Raw genomic sequence first — 14,655 nt, 5'->3', positions numbered from 1 at the left:
ACGTCACGTGTCCTGCCGGCTGCCGCAACCCCTGGACCGACCGGTTGGTTTGCCAACTCATCCCGCCAATCTGATCGACACCAAAGGATAGAGATACCTCTGGATATCCATCTGCTTTTTATCCCCGTACACCACCCACCCATATTTCGATGGATTGTTCATGTATTATATGAATACACCACCTAGCTGGTTTCTGCCCCCATGCTGTCTCTCCAGGCACGAACGCGATTACTGCGCCCGCTGACCCACGGTAGTTCCAAAGCATGTTTACAACATCGCAGATTTCCGGCGCGACCACTGGGCACTACAACGTCTATATCTCAACGATGCTTCCACACTCCGCGCCGGCCCTCCCTCCCTCCACTGTCAACGAAGGTTCAACTTAACTTCTGCCCTCAACCGCAAAGGTCAATTCGCCTGGGCCGCACCCAACCTCCCTTGAAACAGAGAAGCACGACAGTGAGGATTATATACAATCTGTTCGCATATTGTGGCATTTTTGTCGTTATTGGGGGCGTTCTTCTTGTTGGGTTTTTCGTCTACGACGCTACTACCTACCGTCATGATTTGACCTTCCAGGATGTGCCCGTATCGGAATTGGCGTTGATTCCTCGTCGGGGTGGACCGAAGAACCTCCCAATCGCCGACGTACTGATTGATGACCATGATTCAGAATCCATGAGGGAACAATGGGATAAGCCGAAACTAGTCATACTAGGAACGGGTTGGGGAAGTGTGTCATTGCTAAAGACTCTACGACCGGGTGATTATCATGTCACGGTGGTCTCACCTGAAAGTTATTTTCTTTTCACTCCCATGCTGCCATCTGCGACTGTTGGGACACTTGGCCTGAGGTCTTTGGTCGAACCGGTCAGAACCATTGTGCAACGAGTTCGAGGCCATTTTCTCCGCGCACAGGCAGTGGATGTTGATTTCTCAGAAAAACTTGTGGAAGTATCGCAGCTAGACAGCAATGGGCAGGAACGGCGTTTTTATTTGCCTTATGATAAATTGGTAATTGGTGTTGGTAGGTTAACTTCTGCAATGACCCGGTTCGTCGTACCCCTTATCTTAGATCGTTATTGACGGAGTACCAAGGCTCGACGACAAATCCACATGGAGTAAAGGGCCTTGAACACTGCAATTTCCTGAAATCCATTGATGATGCGAGGAAGATCAAAAACAAGGTCCTAGACAATTTAGAACTTGCCTGTCTCCCTACAACGAGTGATGAGGAGCGGAGAAGGCTGCTCTCATTCGTGATCTGTGGCGGAGGGCCGACAGGAGTGGAATTTGCCGCCGAGATTTTTGATATGCTCAATGAAGATTTACTCCGTTCCTTTCCCCGGATACTGAGGAACGAAATCTCCGTGCATCTTATTCAAAGGTATTTTCGCTATCTGCTAAACCAGCATGATTATGATTGTTGACGCATTTTATCAGCCGTTCTCATATTCTCAATACGTATGATCAAACTCTATCTGAGTATGCAGAGGTATGTCTGGCTGCTCGGGAATACTTAGTTTTATTGTGTGCTGACTTTGGTAGCGACGGTTTGCAAACGATCAAGTCGATGTCCTTACAAACTCTCGGGTCAAGGAAGTGAAAAAAGACAAGATCCTCTTCACACAGATGGAAGATGGAAAGCCGATCCTAAAAGAGATTCCCATGGGTTTCTGTTTGTGGTCAACAGGAGTTTGTCAGTAGAATGCCCCTCCTAGATACCCCCAGCATTTTTTCCTCTCTAACATCCGAATAATACTGCAGCCCAAAACGCATTCTGCAAACGACTCGCCCAGAAACTCGGTGCGCAGACTAACAAACTTACTCTTCTAACGGATTCTCATCTTCGTGTGAACGGAACTCCAATGGGCGACGTATATGCCATCGGAGACTGCTCTAGCGTCCAAAACAACGTGGCAGACCATATCGTAACCTTCCTTCGCACCATTGCCTGGGAAAAGAGCAAAGATCCAGAAAAGGTTCACCTCACCTTTGCAGAATGGCGGAACGTAGCCCAGCGTGTGAAGAGGCGGTTCCCACAGGCATCCGGCCATTTACGCCGCCTGGATAGGCTCTTCGAACAATACGACACAGACCGCAGCGGTACCCTCGATTTCGACGAGCTGCGAGAACTGCTCCTCCAAATCGACTCCAAGCTGACATCGTTACCTGCAACGGCGCAAAGAGCGAATCAGCAGGGAAAGTATCTGGGACTCAAGTTCAATAAGATTTCGCAGGCCATGCCTGGCATGAAGGCGAATGAGGTAGACTATGGCGACTTGGACGAAGCGGTCTACAAAGCGTTCCGGTACAAACATCTTGGTAGTCTGGCATATATTGGCAATGCCGCTATTTTCGACTTCAATGGTATGAGCTGGGGAGGTGGGTTGCTGGCGGTGTATCTTTGGCGAAGTATATATTTTGCGCAGAGCGTCAGTTTGCGAACTAGAATTTTGCTGGCGATGGATTGGACGAAGAGAGCCATGTTTGGAAGAGGTATGTTAAAACAGCATTCACCCTATATTTTAAGGGGCCGGTTCTCCGTCCTTTCCGTGTTTAGAATATGCCATCTATTGAATTTGGAAATGGCCTACCACTGCCAAGAAAAAAAGACCTTGTGGAACTTCACCTAGCTAACTCACACATCGATTCAGATATGACGAGCTTCTAACAAAAGCATGATATATACCCCGTTAGAGCGAATATTTTTCGTATCTTTCCTCCAAGCGAAGATAAAAAGACCCGGCCGTTAGAGGTCCATTTCCATAGACGCAAAACGATACCCTGCCCATTTACATACCAAATTATTCACCATCTCTTTCAGCTAGATGGTTTCCAAGTTGGAGGCCGGGCAGAGGGCAACCCATTTGCCGCATCTTTACACAAAACAACTATTTTCCTCTAAATTTCAACGGCGGTCGACAGGACTCCGATCACCGACGAAATACTTCTTTTTGGGAAACACTCGTCTCCTTTTTCTTTTTCTTTTTCTTTTTCTTTTTCTTTTTTTTCAAATACATACTCATCACCTCAGCTCACTCTTTCTTCGGCGGTTTCATTTGTTTGCTTTCGGGATGGTGTTTTTATGGATTCAGGCTTTTGTATTGGATGGGTGGCTCCTCCTTGCTCAAGGTGGTTATTATCACCTAGATTTGATATACAATTTCAAGATTCCAAGGTTGCAAAGGACAAGTGCAGGTTAATTGACCTTGTATAAATATCGATATAGAAAACGGAGGGTTTCATATAGGCGGTCTATATAGGCTGGGTGGCTTTAGTGTAGGGAGTAAATATAGTTAAAGGAAGTTGTAACTTTACACTGAATGGGACGCATTCGCTGTTGCACAAATATGAAAAATGGTGAAATAGGAAGTGCACATGTCTCATTAAAAGGTCAAGTACGAAAGCAAAGAAAAATAAAAGTGAAAACACAATTGCTCCGCCATCACCTTCCCAACAGGTTTCGTTCATTTCATACAGAGACTGGATGAACTCTAGATAATTCGAACACGGATGTAATTCGAATTCGGGAAGGCTTCATAGGCCAAATCGCCGGCCCTTGGAACGAATGGTAACCGGCACCATGTATGAAGGGACTCCAAACGCCACGCTAAAGTATAGAAGTCGGAAGAAAAATAAGAAGATATATAGGACGCATCGTAGCGGATAACAACCAAGCAGGTGTCCTTGTTCCACTTATTTGGTTGTTCGGGAATAGATGCTGCTGCGAGTTAGTATTAACGCATCGACCGCATATGCTATGATATCATTGGATCCACCTCTCCCTGCTCATGCATGATGGCATCATCAGTGCTACCGTTTTGGTTTTCGCTTTGGCTACTGTCATTACTGTCGTTCCTGTCTTGCTCGAGGCCAATGTCGATTTTTTCAGGTAAGTCTTTCTTTGCCTCACGTGCCTTTTGCTCAGCCCAGGATCGAAGCTTGACAAGGTTACGTAGGCGCGCCTCACGCCTCGCGCCTTGGCTGTGTAGAATGGCTTCATTTACATGGTTTGCGATGTTTTTCCGGAGTTCTGGATCCAGCAGCGCAGCTAACGAAGGGGCAAGATTATCAGATGGAAATATCAGGAGAGACAGCGTCCTTTCAAGATCCTCAAGGAACTGTGGGTTAGTGGGTGCGCGAGGGGCGAGGTGGGACGTAGCAAAGTCCAGAGCAGGAGTAATATCTCCATTTGGGGTGGATGTACTGGTCCGTATCAATTCAACGAGCTGTAATCGTAGAAGGGAAAAGTGAAGAGAAGGATCACTATCCAGAATCTGCAAATGGGCTGTTAGCAAGAAACTTGAAAATCTATGACAATGAAAGGGTTTTATACAACATTAAGTGATTGCTGGTCATACTGAGGACTGAAGATGAGTTTTTATCATCAACACCGAGGAGGTAATATGAGTGGTGCATGAAACAAATTTAATCATAGCAAGGAAATATATATGTTCAAATATACAAGGACAGAATAGCGACAAAGAAGGAAAAGTGTAAGTAGTACCTGCGGGTTCAACTCGTTTAATTTCTCGATAGCGGACTGAATATCTCCCGAGTGAATAGCATTTCGAATATCCACCCGTTCTTGGATTGACTCCACGTCAGGCTTTGGTTGGATATTAGCCTCTATAGCAAACTTTTGTGCCGCGGATGGGTAGCCATTTGCGACCAGATAATCCATCACAAGGAAATTGATATCACTTTACAATCCACCAGTTAGCCAATATCCACGGTATTTGGAACAGGTTGCATAGGGCAATACGAAAGGTATTATTTGCAGATCAGAAGGACAAGTTAACATATTCTCTTCAAGTGTTTTCAGAGAGATTCCCAACTTGATTGTGTAAACACATCATAATAGCAAAGCAACACGGGCAAAAACATAGGAATATGGACTTACGTCTTTGATGGCTTCACGTCCTCGACCTTCTTTTCGAAATGATGCCATGTTGGCGTGGTAGTAGAAGGGGTTGGAGACATCTGGAACGTTCAGTATTCCCACGGTGCTGCAAGAAAGCCGACGGGGATGCCACATACTAAGTTGGCAGACGTCATGATTATGGCTATTTTTGGTATTCCCAGCTTACAGCAAGCAGAAAGCAGGAAAATGGTAGACTCAAGATGAGAACGAGGAACCCTTCAGCTCGCAAGCCATGGGGCGAGATGACAGGCTGCTGGAGAGTTATGATCTGCTGGGGACAAGCAAGAGAGGAGAAAGAAAGAATGAAGTTGGATGAAGAAAAAAAGATGCAGAAAAGGGTAGTGCGAGGCTCCGCTTCTGACTCAGCACGCGCCTAGCCTATCTTGGCGCTCATGTGATATATCGGCACGTGAGCCCCTGCTCTCCACTTCCCAAGGTTAATAATAACTTTACACGCACAATCTCAGCACACAACGATGTTAAGATTGCTGGCTTGGTGATGGCCGATAGAGCCTGGACAGGATGAAATAATTTTGCGGACTCCCCATATATACATACTCATTGTTGTCTTATTCTTATTCTATGTCATGACACCGGGAAACTAGAGCGTCTTGTTTATCTCACTTTCCATCTCACGGCGTACTTTTCGACTTTTCGACCCATGACCAGGGTCTCGTGGTAGTTTCACAGTCTCACGCCGTTTAGTCGTTTACATACTCGCCATGGTGGAACCCCGAGCCCGATACTCCCCGCCATGGGCGGATATGACTATTATTGGAATTGCTGGCGGCTCAGGCTCGGGCAAATCTTCGGTTGCAATGGAAATCATCAATTTGTTGAACTTGCCGTGGGTGGTGATTCTCGTCATGGTATTTAGTATTGATGGGATACATGATCTCGGGCGGCTGGAAGGACTAATTTGGGATTACTTATAAAAGGACTCGTTTTATAAAACTCTTACCCCCGAGCAAAATGCAATTGCGCATGAAAATGAGTATGATTTCGATTCGCCGGACGCAATCGATTTTGACGTCCTCGTGGATACGCTCCATTCCCTCAAGAAGGGGTAAGATCTGGCAACAGATTCTAGTGAGGCTTATGCCTGTAGATCCTTGCTAATTAGTTCATTGCGGTGTAGTCGGAAGGTAGAAATACCTATCTATTCCTTCGAGAAACATCAGCGGGAAGAGAAGACGATCTCTCTATACTCCCCGCATGTTGTCATCCTCGAAGGAATACTGGCTTTTACGGACCCAAGAGTAGCAGACATGATGGATGTCAAGGCATGTAGCAAGACCTCGTAAAACTGTGCCCTCTCTAGCTAACAGCATTAGATTTTCGTGGAAGCTGATATGGACGTTTGCCTCGGGAGAAGAAGTAAGAACCCCTGCAATAGCTTGCACGTATGTTTCTTTGATTCGGGAAGATTATTCGACTAATAGAAACACCTACTACAAGTTCTGCGAGACGTCCGAGATAGAGGACGGACGATAGACGGCGTCATCAAGCAATGGTTCAAATTTGTAAAGCCATCGTACACAAGATTTGTGGAACCTCAACGCCACATATCCGGTATTTATCCCCCTTAACAAGGCAAAACGTTCGCTGTTGACTGGTTGTAAAGACATAATAATTCCCCGAGGCATCGAAAACAGAACTGCCATAGGTATGCGCCATGACTGTTCAGCTGTTCATCCGAGCACCCGAATTGACGAAATCAGATATGGTGGTTAAGCACATCCAGCGAATCCTTCGAGAGAAATCTGAAGCCCATTATCTTGAGCTACAAAGGCTGGGCCAGCAAGTTGAAGAGAAACCCCTATCCGCGAATGTTATCGTCATGGAGCAGACCCCCCAGTTGGTGGGTATAAACACCATTTTACAAAATCCTCATACAGAGCAGGTTGATTTTGTGTTCTACTTTGACCGGCTAGCATGCCTCATGATAGAACGGTACGTCTTGTGTTTCCATACCTTTCCCTATTTTATACATTAAGAAGCAGCCGTAAGAGCTAAGAGATAAGATAGCGCGCTGGATACCATCCCATTCGTCCCCGCCACGGTGACCACACCTGAGCAATATATCTATCATGGCCTGCGACCTGCAGGTACAGTATCCGCCGTTGCTATCCTTCGCGGTGGTTCTTGTCTGGAAACGGGCCTGAAACGAACGATTCCAGACTGTATTACTGGCCGGGTTCTCATTCAAACAAATTACCGGACAGGGGAGCCTGAACTGCATTTTCTGAAACTACCCCGGAATATCAATGAGCACGCCTCTGTCATATTGCTTGATCCACAAATGTCAAGTGGTGGAGCTGCATTGATGGCGGTGCGAGTCCTCGTCGACCATGGGGTAGATGAAGGGCGTATCGTGTTTGTAACCTTCGCCGCAGGGAAACGCGGTTTGCAGAGATTAACCGCCGTCTATCCCGACGTCAAAGTTGTGGTGGGTCGGATAGAAGACGAAGGGGAATCGAGATGGATTGAGAAGCGTTATTTCGGGTGTTAGGTGATTGAGATACCCATTTCGCTTACTTTTGTTCCGATTTGTAGCGAATCGTGCATGTATCATACATATCCTTGTCCCTTCTTTTCCGTCTGAACTATTTATTCTACCTTCCCTTGGATCATTATTGGAAATGATTGCTAGAGTCAGGTGGTGTTTGAGATGTCATGTCCATAAATAGTTATATCCCTTAGCTTTCTATAACGGTAGTGATCTCTTGTATGAAGTACATACATAATTTCATTCCCGAATGCGAGACGGATCTCGCTGGTGCGGAGATAGGAGATTAAAAAAAGCCAATGCACGGACCACCTCCACCAGCATCAAACAAATCAAAAAAGAATTTGTTCAAGCTTGAGGACCCGCGACGAACACAAAATTTTGAGACCATTTAATAGCTATTAGGAAGCAGCTACAAGGGTATATATAACCCATGTGTCTTCCACATTAACATTTCCCATCAACGCTGAACGACTTTCTTTTAAAAAAAGAGCGCCCGTTCTATAACGAATATCCTTGCTGGTTGAAGCCATCTCGCCATGGCCGACTCGGGGAAGAATGAGAAACCCAAGCGGGCAAAATCACGATCAGCGGGAAACCATGGAACTGGACCAGTTATAAGTATGTTACTATAGTACCTACCTCCTTTTTACTGCTACTGGTAGAACGAGGGGTGCAGAAAATCCTGTTCTATGTACCCTTCATACTAACACATTCTTGGACATTACAGCGGATCCACGATTCGCCAACATCCAATCCGATCCCCGATACAGGCTGCCCAGCAAGAGACATACTCATGTCAAATTGGATAAGCGATTCGCGCACATGCTGCGCGATGAAGACTTTTCGAAAAATGCCGCTGTCGACCGGTACGGTAGGAAGTTACGGAGGGATGATACGAAAAAGCAGCTGGAGAGATTCTACAGACTTGATGAGGACGGGGAGGATGAAGGCAAAGAAGAGCAGGAAGAAGACGCGGAAAAAGAAGAAGAAAATGAAAACGATGATAATATAAGTGTGGACGATGATGCGGTGGTAGAAAAGGAACTGCGCAAGGCAGACAAACGGGGCTACGATCCCGCAAGAGATGGAGGATTCTCCGAGTCCTCTTCGGATGAGAGCTCGAGTGAGGAAGAGGATGAGTATGTTGAGGAGGACGTGGAGGAAGTACAGTTTCCCAATCAACAGCAAAGCGATGTACCACTTGGTGATGTCAGTCGGCGGATTGCGGTCGTTAATCTGGATTGGGATAATATTCGCGCGCAAGATTTAATGGCCGTCTTTTCGAGCTTTTTACCACCTGGAGGGAGTATCCACAAGGTTTCGATATATCCTAGTGAATTTGGGCGGGAGAGGATGGAGAGGGAGGAAATGGAGGGGCCACCGAAGGAAATTTTTGCTTCAAAGAAGAAGAAGGATGAAGAAAGCGATCTAGAGGATAGTGATCTTGAGAGTGAAGAGGAGGATGAGGAAGAGGAGGAAGAGAAAATCAAACAATCTATCATTAAGGAAGATCAGGGGGACGAGTTTGATTCCGCACATCTACGCAAGTACCAGCTTGAAAGGCTCCGGTACTTCTACGCCATTTTGATCTGCTCGTCTGAAGCAGTTGCCAAACACATCTATGACGCTGTAGACGGGACTGAGTATATGAGCAGCGCAAACTTTTTCGATCTGAGATTCGTCCCTGACGAAACAGATTTCTCAAATGATACCCCAAGAGACGAATGCGACAGGATTCCCGACGGATACAAGCCTAGCGACTTTGTTACTGATGCCTTGCAGCATAGTAAAGTCAGGCTTACGTGGGACGCGGATGATACGAGTCGGAAGGAAGCACAAGCAAGAGCGTTCAAAGGTGGTAGGAAAGAGATTGACGAGAATGACCTCAAAGCATACTTGGGCAGCGATAGCTCTGATGACGGGGGTGATGAGAATGGCGGAGTGGAAGTTGTCGATGCTACAGCGGGAGACGGCGCCATTGTGACCACCGCCCCCGTTAAACTAAGCAAAAAGGAGGCTGCGCGAGAGAAGATCCGAGCTTTGCTTGGCTTCAATAAGGATAAGTCTACAACTGAATCTAGGAGTAAAGGGCCGGTCGGCGATATGGAAATAACGTTCTCGGCGGGCCTTTCTACAGGAGCATCTGGTGGGAACGTATTTGAGAACGAACCAGAAAAGGAAGAGACGACAGCAGAAAAATATATACGGAAAGAGAGGGAACGGAAAGCGAGACGAAAAGCTAGAATGAAGGCCGCTAGAAATGGTGAACCACTGCTCGTGGATGGCGAAGCCGAAGACAAGGCTCCTGAAGACTCGAAGGGTGAAAAGGAAGACTTGGGCTTCGATGATCCGTTCTTCACTGCTCCTGAGCAGGACGCAGCAGCTGCAACGGCGAGACGCAGAGAGGAAAGACGAAAGAAACGCGAAGAGCGGGAAGCAGATGAAGCCGCCACCGCTGCGAAGCGCGCTGAACTGGAGCTACTCATGGTCGACGACAAGACTTCGCATGTTAAACATTTTGATATGAAAGATATTGAGAAAGCAGAGAAACGAGCACGGAAAGCAGGAAAGAAGAAGGGAAAGAAGAGTGACGCTGTTGAACCACCCCCGGATAATTTCAAGGTGGACGTCAAGGATGAGCGATTCCAACGGCTTTGGGAGAATCATGAGTTTGCCATTGATCCTTCGAATCCGCGGTTCAAGGCAACTGAGGGCATGAAGGCGTTATTGGAGGAGGGGCGGAAAAGGCGACGGAATAAGGATGATGATATTGTTGCGGATCGGGGACTGCCTGAGCCCGGGAAGAAGAGAAGGAAAGGCACTGATTCTAGGAATGTTGAGAGTGTAGCTGACGCCGATGATTTGAACAAACTGGTGGAGAGGGTGAAGGGGAAGACTAAAGGGATTAAGTCATAGATACATAGTGGTTTGAGTGAAATTGATATTCTAACAAGCCCCCTCCTGGAGAAGGAAGGGCAATCCGCAAGCTACAGATACCTCATTGTAAGATATTTTCTCGGAGGATTGCAATCCGAGGATGAGATATGAATCAACGTAAAATAGTCAAATAATCCTCTTCCGATTCCTACACATTTTAAATTCTTAGTCTATCATTGACTTCAAGCGTAGAGTGGTGGTTAACAGGACGGGACGAACTTCTTGAAGGAAGCTTGCCCAGCGACCAATCACAACGCGCGATGAAATTTAGTTAATATGAAAAGCAAAATCCCGCCAGCATATTTGTTCCTCTTGACCAGAACAGCTACAATTTCAGCAACGCTCAACCATGGCACATTTCCATGAAGACGCCTCGCGCACGAAGAGGAGGAAAATTGATGCTGGCTCTACTGGTACACAGATGCCAGCTGTGACAATCACCTCTCACACACAACTGCGCAACCTTCTTGCCTTCCAGCAGAGTGCTTCACAGGAAGTGAAACAGGGTATGTAGAATGCATGCAATGGCTACTTTATCCTTTTCTTTCCAAATATTTTTATCATATTTCATGACGACGACCAAATCTCTGATTTTCCAAATAGGTGTTCGGTATTTCAAGGACTTCCTCACTTCAATCAAGGAAGCTGAAAAAGAGAACGAAAAGGCGAAAAAGCTCCGCGTTCTCAAAGCTTATTGCGATTCTCAGCTCGTCAACGCGGGCGATGAAACCCAAGCAAGTTGCTTCCATGATCTACTTCAAACATGGAATTTTGCAGAGACTGAAAATCAAGAGTCCTTACTCTCATTGATTCCGTCTGTGCTGGCGCTTTTCCTGAAGACGATTTCTAGCCAGTTAGAGTTTCGAGATTTCGGGTTGGTCTTGTGCAAATTTTTGTTACAAAAGGAGCAGCTCAAGCTCTTCAATCGCGCATTTACCGCGAGCAAGACCAAGGAACATTTGATTTCTCCCTGCTTACGCCTTCTTACAGAACTTGTGAGCTTTGATGGGGGTGCCGTTGCACGCCTTGTTTATGGAAGGCGAGAAATCACATTTAAGCGACTTGACATCTTCCTCAGTGTCCGCAAATCTACTGCAGAGGCAGAGTCTGAAGGTCAACAAAAGTCAGGACTCCGTCGAAACGCTCAGCGTTACCTGCTCGCTAACTTGAATTTCCAAAACGCCACTGCTAAAGAGGACATCATCGGTCAAGGGAAACTTATCCGTGCTTTCTTGGAAGACATCCGCAAAGATTCTCGAGACATTGTTATCGCTGTTATACGCGCTATTGATAAGCATATTGCTAGTGATGCATCACTTTCGCGGAACGTTAAAAGCCGATTCCTAAACCGTCATAACCTTGAACGACTCGTCACTCTTTATGGGTATGAGAAGGAATCCCACGAGCCTGTGGTAAACGAGGAATCTGTGTCAAACGAGATTCATAAACTGTTGTTGGAAGTTTGCACGAACTCAGAGAAAGGAGTATTACTACCGGAAACGGGATGGTATCCTACTGGAAGCAACCCTGATGTGTTGCCGCCGAACGACGATGGTGCAATTCCCCTCGGGCTCGACTCTCCCGCCCACTTCGATAAATATAAGGAGTCAGTTCCAGTTCGCAACGGAAATCTATCGGCATTAATACAGCTTCTTCGCCCGGATTCAGATACCTTGCAAATGGAACTTCTACTGAAGATCTTCAGAGCTGTACCCGAGCTGGTATTTGACTTCTTCTCGAAGCGAACCATGTTCACGTCTGACCCTAAACCTACCCCGAGCTGGCTAGGAGAGTCCGCTTTTCTTTTCTCTACAATCCAACTTCCAGTGCCTACAAATTGCGGATGGAAGGGCAAAACAGTACTCATCCCTCCGCCAGTGACCGTTGCGATCGAAAGCATACTTCCTCGACCACTAACAAAGAAAATCTTGACAAGATGTCTAAATCAAAATACGGACATAATTACTTTATTCGCGGTTCGGGCTATCACCTTGGCTCTACGCAAGCTACAAAATGTTCTTCGGATTTTTAGTAAGGAGAGAGAAACCGGACAAGAACTCTGGACCCAAGCGGCGGGCAAGCTCGTTGAGGAGTTTTGCCGAAGATCTCCCTCGATGAAAGATGTCATACTACTCTTCAGAAACACTGGAAGGGACAACCTCCAACAGCAAGACGCGGTGCTCGAACTCCTCGCCATGTTTTACCAGGTTATTCCGACCGTTGCTCTGGAGGAAAAATTCGATATTTCGTTGACATTGGTTGAGGTTTTGAAACAACTTAACAGCGGGGAATCTCAGCCTGAGGATAAAGAATTGCTCTTCAGCCAGTTACAGAACTTATTGGTTATTGCCCGGGAGTCTCCTATGATGCGTTGGTGGCAGAAACCAGGTGAGATGGATTGTATTTTTCACGAGGTTAATTTTCTTCGACTAGTAAACTAATTTGGAATATATTTAGAATCCCTCCAATTTTCTGCCTTCGTCTCTGTTTTCCAAGTCCTTACCAACACGGCCACTGTTCAAGCTCCCATCGACGACATCAAAAGTCTAATTCAAGGCGTATTAATCCAGAACTCGGTTATTTTAAGCCCTGCTTCTTTTAACGCATTGGTGTTAAGCATTGACGCATCTGACAGCACTGCTCTTGCAACTCAACTAGAATTTCTAGACAACTGCATCACTAGATTGGTCAAGAAGCCCGTCCTCTATTTAGATTTCGCTGAGTCCTTGGTTGGTCGCAGCCAAGAGAACTTGAGTCTTCTTGTTTGTGTTGTCAACGAACAGTGGCCATTCGTTGTCAAAAGCGGGCAGAGTGACAAGCAAGTGATAATCTCGAATTGGATATCTCGATTCCTTGGGTTGTTAGCAATGGCCGGAGAGGCCAAGAGGGCTTTAAAAACTGTGCGTGATTCGGTTATTAGTACCATAGAAAACAAGAAGGCGCGGTCAGCTTTGAAAGTCGCATTTAAAAATGCCAAGGAAGCAGTCGACCAGAATGGGAGTGGCCATACTCTAGTTGCTGCGGATGCTTCTTCCAAATCCGAAACCCAGGATCAGGGGCCCCGTGTCAATCTGATGGAGATGTTTGGGGCACTGCCTGTCGAAAGTGAATCGCATCCAGTCCTGCATCGATGGGAAAGAGAGGAAATCGAGCTTGCGCTGGAGAAAGGCCATATTGGCGAATTGATGCTTTGTCTGTGTTCAGAGTATGGAGAAATCCGGAGACAGGCCAGTGCAGCGATATCTCGCTTTATGATTAAGATCCGAGTAAGTATTAATCTCATCATGTACAAGATACCACTTTTCCAGATTTTAACAGGTCTTTTAGGAATCAACATACGAGGAGAGCCAACCCATTTTTATTGTTGCTGGTGAAGTTTTAGAAACTGCTAAGGAGGTTGGGCTAGAGACACCACTCCCGTACATTGCTGGAGAGCTTGCCGCGCGGATAGTGATGGTACTCACTGATCCCCTTCACAAGATATACGGCAAGGTGAACAAATTCTTGAACAAGAGCCCGCGATGGGAGGTTGGCAAGATTCCATCCTACTGGATAGATAAAATTTTGTTGCACGAGTCCGAGTACGATGACAGCTATCATGAGGAAGTGGGATGGCTGCTTGGTTTGCTCATTAATGGCCTGCGAACGAAGAAGGTATGATAGTCATCTGTTCGTATTTGAACAGCTTCTTCGAACGTAATGCTGACCCGCTAAATTTCAGGACATGGACATCTACCGACGTGCTAATGTCTTCGAACGGGTGCTTTCGCTATATAACTCCCCGAGCTTGCCGGACTCATTGCGAAAGTCTGTGTTGCATCTCATGTTCAGGGCATGCGAAGTGGGTGGGAGTACTACTCTTTTAACGCGAAATGGGGCGCTCAGCTGGATCCAAGGCCAAGTATCAGTACACGATAGCCAGAGTGATATCCTCCGGGCAATTGCCAGTGAGCTGCACAACAAGTCTGATCATGAATGGATTGATAAGTGGAGTGGATCGTCTTTGCCACATGTGGTAGCTCATATTTTAGGGTGAGGAGATGTCTACGGAATCCGGTAGAATAGTGTGGTTCACTGGCGGATGACTGAATTTGCAGCTTTTTAGTAGGACGAAGAAGCCATCCTAATGGGGACAATCTTTGTTTATTTACGTGTATATTGGTGCAGATTTCAGAAATTCTTGCAGATAGGTGAGGGAAGCAAGCACCTTGCTCATAAATTTCCGCGTGTTATAGATAATCATTTAGCACACACATCATCACATATTCATTTCCCATAC

General features: G+C 46.3%; 5 protein-coding genes across 6 annotated transcripts; 4 read left to right on the top strand and 1 right to left on the bottom strand.

Annotated features, from left to right (window-relative positions):
* The first annotated feature begins 5 nt into the window (after positions 1–5).
* On the top strand, positions 6–3,469 carry BDBG_08919 (NADH dehydrogenase). Its single transcript, XM_031723786.1, has 6 exons — positions 6–1,027; positions 1,099–1,387; positions 1,444–1,495; positions 1,549–1,699; positions 1,768–2,499; positions 2,658–3,469. Exons 1-6 carry the CDS (start codon positions 202–204, stop codon positions 2,672–2,674), a joined length of 2,067 nt encoding a protein of 688 aa, XP_031581108.1. The 5' UTR covers positions 6–201; the 3' UTR covers positions 2,675–3,469.
* On the bottom strand, positions 1,404–5,482 carry BDBG_08918. 2 transcript variants are annotated; one of them, XM_002620703.2, is made up of 5 exons: positions 5,044–5,482; positions 4,907–4,986; positions 4,511–4,706; positions 1,829–4,280; positions 1,404–1,676 (listed from the first exon to the last, which is right to left on the bottom strand). In XM_002620703.2, the coding sequence occupies exons 1-4, from the start codon at positions 5,059–5,061 to the stop codon at positions 3,762–3,764; spliced, it is 813 nt and encodes a 270-aa protein (XP_002620749.1). In that variant the 5' UTR covers positions 5,062–5,482; the 3' UTR covers positions 1,404–1,676; positions 1,829–3,761. The 2 variants fall into 2 exon arrangements, with proteins under 2 accessions (XP_002620749.1, XP_031581107.1); XM_031723785.1 differs by lacking the exon at positions 1,404–1,676 and having other exon boundaries at positions 2,026–4,280; positions 4,907–5,482.
* A 167-nt stretch (positions 5,483–5,649) lies between these two features.
* BDBG_17914 (uridine kinase) lies at positions 5,650–7,439 on the top strand (the record flags this gene model as incomplete). Its single annotated transcript, XM_002620702.2, has 8 exons — positions 5,650–5,796; positions 5,866–5,993; positions 6,066–6,204; positions 6,262–6,304; positions 6,386–6,499; positions 6,552–6,593; positions 6,649–6,880; positions 6,956–7,439. The coding sequence occupies 8 exons, from the start codon at positions 5,650–5,652 to the stop codon at positions 7,437–7,439; spliced, it is 1,329 nt and encodes a 442-aa protein (XP_002620748.2).
* Positions 7,440–7,975: 536 nt separating this feature from the next.
* On the top strand, positions 7,976–10,355 carry BDBG_08915 (pre-rRNA processing protein Esf1; the record flags this gene model as incomplete). The annotated part of the gene is made up of 2 exons (XM_002620700.1): positions 7,976–8,057; positions 8,167–10,355. 2 exons carry the CDS (start codon positions 7,976–7,978, stop codon positions 10,353–10,355), a joined length of 2,271 nt encoding a protein of 756 aa, XP_002620746.1.
* A 298-nt stretch (positions 10,356–10,653) lies between these two features.
* On the top strand, positions 10,654–14,654 carry BDBG_08914 (ribosome biogenesis protein Urb1). Its single transcript, XM_002620699.2, has 5 exons — positions 10,654–10,882; positions 10,980–12,764; positions 12,834–13,642; positions 13,704–14,030; positions 14,098–14,654. Exons 1-5 carry the CDS (start codon positions 10,726–10,728, stop codon positions 14,410–14,412), a joined length of 3,393 nt encoding a protein of 1,130 aa, XP_002620745.1. The 5' UTR covers positions 10,654–10,725; the 3' UTR covers positions 14,413–14,654.
* The last annotated feature ends 1 nt before the right edge of the window (position 14,655 follows it).

Source organism: Blastomyces gilchristii (assembly GCF_000003855.2).
Source record: "Blastomyces gilchristii SLH14081 genomic scaffold supercont1.31, whole genome shotgun sequence".
Taxonomy (NCBI): Eukaryota; Fungi; Ascomycota; class Eurotiomycetes; order Onygenales; family Ajellomycetaceae; genus Blastomyces; species Blastomyces gilchristii.
The sequence above is the reverse complement of the archived record's forward strand: the minus strand, read 5'-3'. Positions and strand labels throughout refer to the sequence as shown.